General features: G+C 41.8%; 1 protein-coding gene across 1 annotated transcript; it reads left to right on the top strand.

Annotated features, from left to right (window-relative positions):
• The first annotated feature begins 742 nt into the window (after nucleotides 1-742).
• On the top strand, nucleotides 743-8619 carry LOC114765145 (zinc finger BED domain-containing protein 1-like). The gene is made up of 2 exons (XM_028955232.1): nucleotides 743-934; nucleotides 6907-8619. Exon 2 carries the CDS (start codon nucleotides 7618-7620, stop codon nucleotides 8455-8457), a length of 840 nt encoding a protein of 279 aa, XP_028811065.1. The 5' UTR covers nucleotides 743-934; nucleotides 6907-7617; the 3' UTR covers nucleotides 8458-8619.
• Nucleotides 8620-10522: the final 1903 nt, after the last annotated feature.

Raw genomic sequence — 10522 nt, 5'->3', positions numbered from 1 at the left:
TAGCACAGAAGGACCACTACTTGGGTAATTAAGAATATCCATCACTGTACTCCAAAGGGACATACAGTGGTGTGAAAAAGTGTTTGCCCCTTCCTGATTTCTAATTTTGTCACACTTAAATCTTTGTGTTGTCTTTGACTAAAATTTTAATTTGTTTGATGATGAGACACATTAAGGGTGTCATAAAGAGAAAAAAAAAACATGCAAAACCAGGAAGGGAACAAAACGTCATCACACCACTGCATCTTCAAGTTCGTGGTATTGACATAGATTGTATCAATACCTTTACATTCTGTTCCCTTCGTGTATTACAGGGGATAAGGGTTTGACTGCAGCAGAGAGCGCTTAGCAGGCGCTCTCTGGTGGTGTGGGAGGGTACTGCTCATCATTAGAGCGCAGTGACAATATCGGACTTCATCTGTCGAAAGAATGTGACCGCTTGTCCCTGGTTCCTGTTAGCGGGGTCATTTCACAAAACCCTGAATCTTTAGGGCCCACTTTGGGCCAGAAACCATCGTTATGTTCGGGCTTTCGTGGTACGTGGTTCCACTTTGTTAAAATAATCAGCGCTCCAATTAAACACTCAATCGATTAATTTAACATTTATTGTGAAATATATTTTTAACATAACCGCATAGTCTCCGACTATGCCGCTTGTCTTCTTCGTCTGTGTTTTTATGGTCGGGACGTCTATCGTGGCCCAGCGCCACCTAGAGTCACGAACTCGGTACAACACCTGTGTTCGAACGGAGCTTAAGGACTCCCCGAGCAAACCACCGCTGCCCAGAACACACAGTCTGTCATCATCGAGACCGACGAGCTGGGATTTTGTCGCAAAGGTGGAAGAGTTGTGTTCTGTTTTTCTCGGAAACCTGGCTGCTGTCCCCGACTCGGCTATCGGACTGGACAACGGGGAGGCGGCGTGTGTATTTATGTAAGCAACTCTCGGTGCACCCCAGTTGCCGTTACAGAACAGCATTGCACACCGGATTTATCACGTTGACCCTTCCATCGAGGGAGTTCACGGTGTTGTGTTTCTCGCATCCAGGCGCCGTGTTCATTATCGCCGACCTCGGGTCCGCGCTGCCGAAATTCTACCAGTTCGTAGACTTCCCAAACGCTTCCCTGCTGCTGACCCCATCATACAAGCCCCTCGTTACGACGCTTAAGTTCGCACCTTATTCGCAGCCATAGATAGATAAATACACTAGATGCCGCTGTGAATGGGGCGTCTATCAGAGCGCATGCGTAAACAGAGGCGCCATCTTGGGAGGGGCTGGCTTTCCTTTTAAATGAATCAACGTCTATCAGGGCAAAGGTGGGCTACGGAATTATAGCACCATAAACCGGAAAATTTGAGAAGCGATTTTTATTGTCTTAGTTCGTCAGTCGTATATAACCGTGAATAAGTTGATAGAGAAGCGTTTTTTGAAAATATAGCCTAATTTTAAGTTCAAAATGTAATATGCATATAGATATTTTTTCATTTCAAATAAACCTAAACTTCACTCCTACTACATGCAGAACGATGCAAATACAAACACCACAAAAAGGGCAACAATGTTCACTGAAAGATCCTGGCAGTCTTCCTGATAAGCCTTGTAGCGTGACCACTCATACATTTATATAGATTTTAAGAGAAATATAGACAATGAACTGTACATATTAAATTCTTTGAACAAGGGAAATACGTTATTTTCTAGAATCAGAAAACTTAATTAATCCAGTAATTAAGTATTATGTTTTAAATGTATTATGAAACACTCTACCTGCTTATTTGGAAAAAATAGTTTATATTATTGGAAAATAACTATAGACAGGGCAGGTCCATACACAGTGACATCTTGTATAGATTCGTCAAAAACTGCAATATTTACAGGTGTCAGAACAGAAGCTGACTCTTTCAAGATGATACTGTTTATTTTAAAAAAATTTTACAATAAATTCATACTTATGAAATGTTATGTCTCGGTCCTTCACTATTACAGTCATGAGCAGTGTAAAAGTCCCACATCTTTGCTTAGCTTGGAACCCTGTCCAGGATGGCACCACTATTGACGCATGCTGAGTGGCTGAATGCGTGTTTATTTCACAGCTCCTTATTCGAATTGTCCGTTCCACCTTAAAAGCTGCTCCGCAGGCTGTAATACCCTGTAGTTCAGCGAGACATATAGCCAGGACATCTGTTTCAGAAATTAACATAAAGCTGCATATGGTGATGATCTCTGTGTCCACACAAAATTGTGAACAATAGAAATAATACCGCTTGTTACTGTCTGGCCCAACACCATATTCACTGTAAAATTCACCTGGGAACTTTGCTTATACGTGCAGATTTATGATGAATATGGACCTTTTTTAGGTAAGATAAATAGGTTAACTCACTTGTTAATAGTAAAATAGGATGTGTAGAAATAGTATCAAGTGTTACCTGCCTGGCCCAAGTCCATTTTCACTGAAATTTTAACTGCATTCGATTATGATGAATGGCAATTCTTGCAGACGAACTAGGGTTTCAAAGATTTAGAGCACTGAAGGCAGGTCCAACTTGGCAGCTGAGTCTTTCAGAGAAACATCAAAGTACTTTCAGCCGAACGCAGTGCTGGAACAGGGCCAGGGGTGGGCCAGCCACCCCAACAACGTACTGTTCTCTCTGCTGCGGTCAGGGAAGCACTTCCACTCCCTGAAGTCCAACACAGAGAGAATGAGGAGGAGCTTCTTCCCGCAGGCTATTCAAACTCTCAACAACAACAACACTACATAGAACTCCAATACACTCCAGCACTTTCACTCTCAATCACTCTGGACTTTTAATCTTTATACATTGACTTTCACTCATTTGCACACCTTCACCCTACCTGTTACACATATTTTATGTACATAAATACATAAACGTGTAATATTTGGTTATGTTTACAATATTTGAATATTGGTTTTCATTGTATACTTGCAATATTTGCAATACTGTGATCTGTAGCAGTCGCTAAAAACATTTCATGTATCATATCACATTTCATGTATGACTATGTATGTGACAAATAAAATAAAATTTGAATTTGAGTTGGAGCACTATCTAGCACTCATCCCAGGGACTCCAAAAAGGATGGGTATTCTGAGCTGTTATTTGGCACAAAAGCACAAACAGTCAGGACCCTTTCCCCAACCCGAAGGCGCAGGGAAGCTACCCCCTTGTCCCCCGGGGTAAACCCCAACAATAAGGCTGAGAGTCTTGGCTAACAAAAAGCCAACCCCAGTCCTCCACCTCTCACCCGGAGCAACTCCAGCAAAGGAGAGTGTCCAACTTCTCTCAAGGATTTGGGTTCCAGAGCCAATGCTATGTGTCGAGATGAGTCCGACTCTATCTAGCGGTACCGCTCAACCTCTTCCACAAGCTCCAGCTCCTTCCCAGCCAGAGAGGTGACGTTCCATGTCCCAATAGCCAGTTTCCTTGTCCGGGGATCGGACCACCAAAACTCCCGCCTCGGTCTGCCACCCGATCTACATTGCACTGGACCCTTCATGTTCCTCCTGCAGGTGGTGGGTCCACAGTTGGATGGGCCCACGTATCCGGTTCTGGCTGGGCCCCATGGGCGAAAGCCCAGCCACCAGGCTCTCGCTCACGGGCCCCAACCCTAGGCCTTTACCTAAGACCAGTTTGTCATGGGAGACTCTTATCAGGGGCACCAAGTGCCCCAGACAACATAGCTCCTAGGATCATTAGGGCTCTCAAACTCCTCCACCACGATAAGGTGACGGTTGAAGGAGGAGATTTCCTGACTATAGGTCTCGCTAAACTACACCTACACTTACAGGCATTTTAATGCTATTACCGCCTGCTGAGCAGCATTTAAGGTGGAACGGACAATTCGAATAAAGGAACTTTAAGGTTGTCCCCTAATTACCAGGACAAATCCCACAACACAAACTGGACTGAAGGTGCTTTCACAAGTCTGCAGGACTATGTTGAAAACACAGACTGGTATCTGTTTAAGCAGAATTCCACGCAGGACAATCTGACAGTTAAACCCATAACCCTCAGCACTGCCCTCCTCTACTCACTCGACTGCGAACCCATACACGATTCCAACATCATTAAGTCTCCAACAACAGCTTACAGGGAACAGGTGAGGAACCTGGAGTGACCACAATCAGTCCTGAGCTCTAAGAAAACAAAAGAAGACAAAGAGTGATGAACATAATCATTGATGAGACACGCCCTGCACACACACCCCTCACCCTGCTGCCATCTGGCAAGTGCTGCATGACTGTTGACACGCACATCCCGGTTAAGGAACAGTTTACACCCCACCACCATTAAACTACTGAATTCCCGGCACTCATTCACCTCCTAATCAACATCAAGACTCTGCACACATCAAATATAAATGCTGCTACCCTGGGATTTACACACACAAACACACACAAACATCCACTCTGTCCTTAATATTACTTAATGTTTTGGTAAAAATTGTTGTGCACTTTATTCTAACTGTCCTACACCATTTTTTTTGTGTCTTTGGAGTGCGATAACTTGTGCAATATCACACCTGTTCACCTTTTTCCCTCAATCATCTTACCTGCACTTTTAAGTTGCTTCTTATTTTAAATGGTAAATGTCCTAGACTGTATCTTTTATTGAATTTTTACTAATATTCTATTTATCTTTGTTGAAAACCCTAGTTTAAATGTGCATCTGCTGGTTTGCTCCAAACATTATCTCGCTGTACTTGTATAGTGACAATAATATTTATCCATCTATATTTTAAAAAACGCAATGTTAGACACTAGCGTTTTCGTGTGGATGGGTCCTAAGTCATTTGAATGCAATTTTTCAGTTGGAATCAATAAAATGACAATGTAATCTAATAGCACTGGTGTGAAGCAATCATGGCATGTGATATTGTTAAAATGTTCATATTGAATTTCAAGTGTATTTATTGGTTTACTGTCAAATACAATTATATTAGGATGAATGCGGATTAGAGTGGAGACTTAACTAGGACCCTAAAAGATGGTACAAAAACATTTTAGCAGGTGTCCATACAACTAAGAACCGGCCATTTACAGGTCTTTCATCCATTCACAATACAGATCTTTATTAGGGCTGCAACAACAAATCGATTAAATCGATAAAAATCAATTATGAAAAGCGTTGGCAACGAATTTCCTAATCGATTCGTTGTGTCGCGCGACGCACAGACATTAAAAAAAAAAAAAACACTCGGTCTCTCTCACGCACAAATGCTAGCAGAGGCGCCTCATAGACAGCGCGAAGCAAAAATACAAAAAACGAGCGGAGGTAGAGTAGCTGGCGCTATAATGGACCATAGTAGGAAGTCAGTAAGCTATGCGATTTCTTTTGTTAATTTGGATTAATTATTGAACAATAATTTAATGAAATGAGTAGCATGGCATCGTAATTAAAAGTGTTTGTTTGTAAAATTACCTGTGCTTTAGATAAAGTTTTACCTGTACAAGTTACGTGATAGCACGACCCGGATGTGTATGTGGGAGTAACGGGAGAGGAAAGTTACAAGTCAGAGAAACACGAAAGAAGAACGATAAAGAAACAAACATTAAGTTGCACTATCAATCTACTACTGATCAAACAGGCGCACACGGTAAATATTATTTTGTGAAGCTATCATTGTCTTGTTTCATCTGGAATGTGCAATTTGTGTTTATTATTGTGATGACTGTGAATTACAGACCGGAGTAGTTACAGGTAGAGGAAAGATACATGGCGGAGGCAGAGAAATCTGCGCGAACCAAGTCATCCAAGGTGTGGGAGCATTTCACACTGAATAAACAGAAAAAAATTGTTAACTGCAAAATATGCAAAAGAGACATGGCATGGCACTGGAGCACCACGGCAATGTCCCAGCACCTGAAACGGAAACATGTTGGAGTGTTTGATGAGGAGGAAGGGAGTTCAGCAGCAGGGGAAGTCACTACAGAATCCCACTTTTGTTCCGCTGTGAAGTGAGGAACGTAATGTCCCTGGTGCTGGTGTTTACTCATTATCCAGCACGATAGCGTTAGCGCGTTAATAACAGTAGTAAAGCAGGGGTGCTATAGTTACTTTGCACTTTGCATTAAAAGACTAAAGACATGTTTTTATTCACTAGCCTTTTTTGGACCAGTGATTTTTCAATCTGTTGTTCATGTATAGCTACACTGCAAAAAAAGCTTTTCTTACCTAGTAATTTTGTCTCGTTTCCAGTCCAAATATTTTAAAAATCTTAAATCAAGATTACTAGACAAGAAAAATGGCATGAGAAAATTAAGTGATGCTTCTGTTTGAGATTATATCTCATTAAGATTAGTTTGCATACCCCATTGGCAGATAATTGGCTTGTTTTAAGCAAACAATCACTTAATTTTGAGGTGTTTTTTCAGAAAACAAGACATTATCTTTTATGCTATTTCATGTGTCTAGTAAGATTTTTTTTTTAAAGATTTTTTTAGATATCTGGACTGAAAACAGGATAAAACTACTAAGTTAGAAAAGCATTTTTTGCAGTGTATATTCTGTGCTTTGTCCCATATAGGTTATTATTGACCAATATATTTGTGTGTGTTGTACTTTTTGATTTAATTTTAAAGTTATTTTATATCACTTGGTCATCTTAAGCTGTGTTTAAATGTGGTGTATAAATTAACCTTGCACTTACTACATTGATGGTAATAATTTAATGAATAAGCTTCAAGTGAGCTTGAGAGAGAGAGAGAGAGAGTGTGTGTGTGTGTGTGTGTGTGTGTGTGTGTGTGTCTTGTCTGTAATTGCTCTTTGGGTTACTTACCTTTACACAACTAGTAACTAAAACAAGTATGTATGTAAGTATGTGTTTAGTTGATGTAAAAATTGTGTTATTACACATACTTATACTATCTTTTTGATTCCAGAAAAAAACAGCAAACCATGAGAGGCTTCTTGATGGGAAATGCATCATGTACACCACAGGAAGCCGCTGTCTTGACTGATAGTATCCTCAACATGCTCGTCACTGACATGAGGCCTCTGTCGATGGTTGAAGATGACGGCTTCACTAAAATGATCCGCACCTTGAACCCTGGTTACACTCTGCCCTCCAGGACTCACTTCACAAAACTCATGGAAAGAAAATATGAAGACACATTCAAGGAAGTGAAAACTGCAATAAACACAGCAATAAACACAGCAAACTTGCTCTCACCACTGATGTATGGACAAGTGTAGCAACTGAAGCCTACCTTGGCATTACATCCCACTACATCACAGATGCCTGGGACATGCAGTCAATCTGCCTCACCACCATGCCATTGCAGGCCAGACATACTGCATCTAACATTGCAGAGTGGTTGGAGCAGGTAGTGGACAGATTTGAAATTCCTCCTAGCAAAATCATTGCCATAGTCCATGACAATGGTGCTAATATTGTGGCTGCAGCAAATATCCTATTGGAGAAGCATGGGTGGTCCTCTGTCCGTTGCACTGGCCATACTTTGCAACTTGTGATCAATACTGCGTTGAAGCATCCAAGCATTGAAAAAGCTGTCGGGGCTGCGAGATGTCTGGTATAACATTTTAAGAAAAGCGAGCTAGCCAGCAGTAAACTCAGAGAGAAACAACAACAAATGGCCACACCAGAGCACAGCCTTGTTCAAGACATAAGCACAAGGTGGAATAGCACATTCTATATGATAAGTCGACTGCTTGAACAAAGGTGGCCTGTAACAGCAACACTGTCCGACAGCTCTGTCACAAAGAGAGGGAAAATGTACCTGGATCTGAAACCAGACCAGTGGAGCCTGCTGGAAGAACTTTCAACAGTCCTCAAGCCTTTTGAATGTGTCACTGTGTTCATGAGTGGACAGAAATATGCAACAATATCTGCAATACCTCCACTTGTGAAGGGGCTGTTGAAGTCCACCCAGAGAGCTGTCTTCGAGTCAGCCCCGCTGCGGGCTTTCCAGCTCACTGCAGTGCAGCAGTTGCAGGAGAGATGGAAAAGGGAGACTGCTTTCTCAGATGATGCACCAAACACAGTGATTTTTGCGATGGCCCTTGACCCAAGGTTTAGAAAACTGAGCAAGTTTCTTTCACCCGATGAAATCCTACCTGTTCAAACTAAACTGCAAACAATGTCACTTGAAGAGAGAAGGAAGATGGATGTGCAGCAGCATGGCAGTTGCAGTGTTGTTACCTCCACCACTACTACAGCTACTGAATCAACACCTCTAGTAGCCACTCTACTTGATTCACTCCTTGGTTCTGATGGTGAAGAAGAGAATAGAGCAGGCGAAGCTGAAGATGTCCACAGCCAAGTGAGGAACGAAGTCCTCACATACTTTGGAGAAAAGAGCCTTGCCAAGGAAGAAAACCCATTATTGTGGTGGAAGTCTAACAATGAAATATATCCCATGTTGGCCAGGCTAGTCTTACCTCTGCATCCCTGCCACCTCAACACCATCTGAGCGGCTGTTTTCTACAGCAGGCAACATAGTCCCAAAGAAAAGAGCGAGCCTGAGCCAGGAGCATGTGGACATGCTCACATTTTTGCATTGCAATGCAAAGTGTTTGAACAAAGGGTGTGAGAGAGAGTAAGTGTGTGTGTCTCAGTGTGATAGTTTGTGAGTGTGTGCATCTGCAGTGTAGTGTAGAGTTCTGATATTAAAACCTGTAAAATCCTGTTACATTTTCTGATTTGTATTGTTCTTTATTTTTTTATAAATTATTTATCGTTTTGGCAGTTCAGGTGGCACTTTTTAGTGTTAGTCCTATTTTATTTTATTATTATTATAACACCTCAAGGAGCAACATGTTTGTGCACTTTATAAAGATTTTACTACTGTTTTTGAATAAAGGGTTGGAAATGAATGCTTTTCTTGTTTTTTTTTCTTGCTTTTTTTTTTTTTTTTTTACACCTGATTCTACGATTAATCAAAAAAAAATAATCGACAGATTAAACGATTATTAAAATCATCGTTAGTTGCAGCCCTAATCTTTATGAAATAAAATATTTATTGGTTCTCATAAAACAGTGGCACTTAAAAAAAAAAGGAAGACATTTTAAAAAGGTTTCTAAACTGCTTGTGGATTTCAAAAGTTTGTAATATTCCAGTCAATTGAATGCATCTTCAAAATTTCCACAGTTAAATGTGAACATTAAACATAAGACACAAGACATTCCTTCATATGAGAGTACATCAGGGGGTTCAAAACACAGCCCCGGGGGGCTTCAGTGCTGAGAGTGATGGTGGCTGAGACATGTCTGCCCATCCTTATTGCCTGTAGTCTCCCAGTTAGGAAGTTGGAGAAATTAGCTGAGTCCCAGGTGCTCGTGTTAAATGCTGAACTATAGTCAATGAAAATCATTTTAACATAATGTCCCTTCCGAGTGTCCAGGTGGGTGGGTGAGTGAGATGACAGATGGCGTCTGCAAAGTCTCTGACCAGATTCAAAGATCTTCATCACTACTGAGGTTAAGGCTACAGGGCGGTAGTCGTTGAGGGAGGCAGGATGGGGACTGAGATAAAGAGAGGTTGAATATCTCTGTAAACACAGGTGCTAGCTGGTCTGCGCAGGCTGTGAGGATTCTCCCCGAGTCTGAGGTTCACAGTATGAAAATGATTGTATCTGGACTACGTGTTGGGTTCCACCAATTTAGAGGATTTATTTTGAACTTTAGACTCAGGTGAGAGAGGCTCTCTAATGGCATTAATTTGACCACATTCATATTATAATATAGACTAAATCTTTCAGGGTTTTAATCATGTTATGCAAATTTTCAGGCTGGTCCTGCTGCTTTCCTGGTGTTCACTCTCCTGAAGGCTCTCCTCACTTCATGCTCGGTGATGATTAAGGTGTTCTCGGTGCTGGTAGCATCTTTAGCTACAGCCTCGAAGTGAGCATAGAGACACGTCCGTCTGCCAGAGACACGTCCGCGTTCGTCATACCGGATGTGGGTGCTTTATAATCTGTGAACCAGGCTCCTAGAGTTACTCTGTTTCGAGTTGTGACTCCAGTTTCTTCCCGTAGCGCTGCTTCGCCTCCTTCACCGCTTTCCTGACGCTGTATGATGCAGCCTTATATGGTCCCATGTCCCCCGGAAGCAAGCCCTGCATTATAGGTTGCGGTGCGAGATTTCAGAGCGTCGCGGATTGTTTTATCCACCCACGCCTTCTGATTGGGAAACGTTCTGACGATCGTTTTCTGAACGGTATCGTCTGTTACTTTCCCAATGAAGTTCACAACCGCTTCCATATATTCGCTGATGCTTCCACAACTGTTACGAATCATGTTCCAGTCTCCATCATTCAATTGGACCATCCAGCGTGCCACCTCCCTCTGAACCGGATTTACCAAACGTTCGATGAGATTGTGCCCTGTCCTTAACTGTAGTGTAGCAGTGGTCCAATGTCTTTTGGTTCGGCACTATCTTGATAACCTTGGTATTACACATAACACCAGACATGGATTTAACTCTTTTGAGATTCTGTATACCAACATAACCCATGTAGTCTTGCAAAATAAAAATCA

This window comes from Denticeps clupeoides, chromosome 15 (assembly GCF_900700375.1).
Source record: "Denticeps clupeoides chromosome 15, fDenClu1.1, whole genome shotgun sequence".
In the NCBI taxonomy this organism is placed as follows: Eukaryota; Metazoa; Chordata; class Actinopteri; order Clupeiformes; family Denticipitidae; genus Denticeps; species Denticeps clupeoides.
The sequence above is the reverse complement of the archived record's forward strand: the minus strand, read 5'-3'. Positions and strand labels throughout refer to the sequence as shown.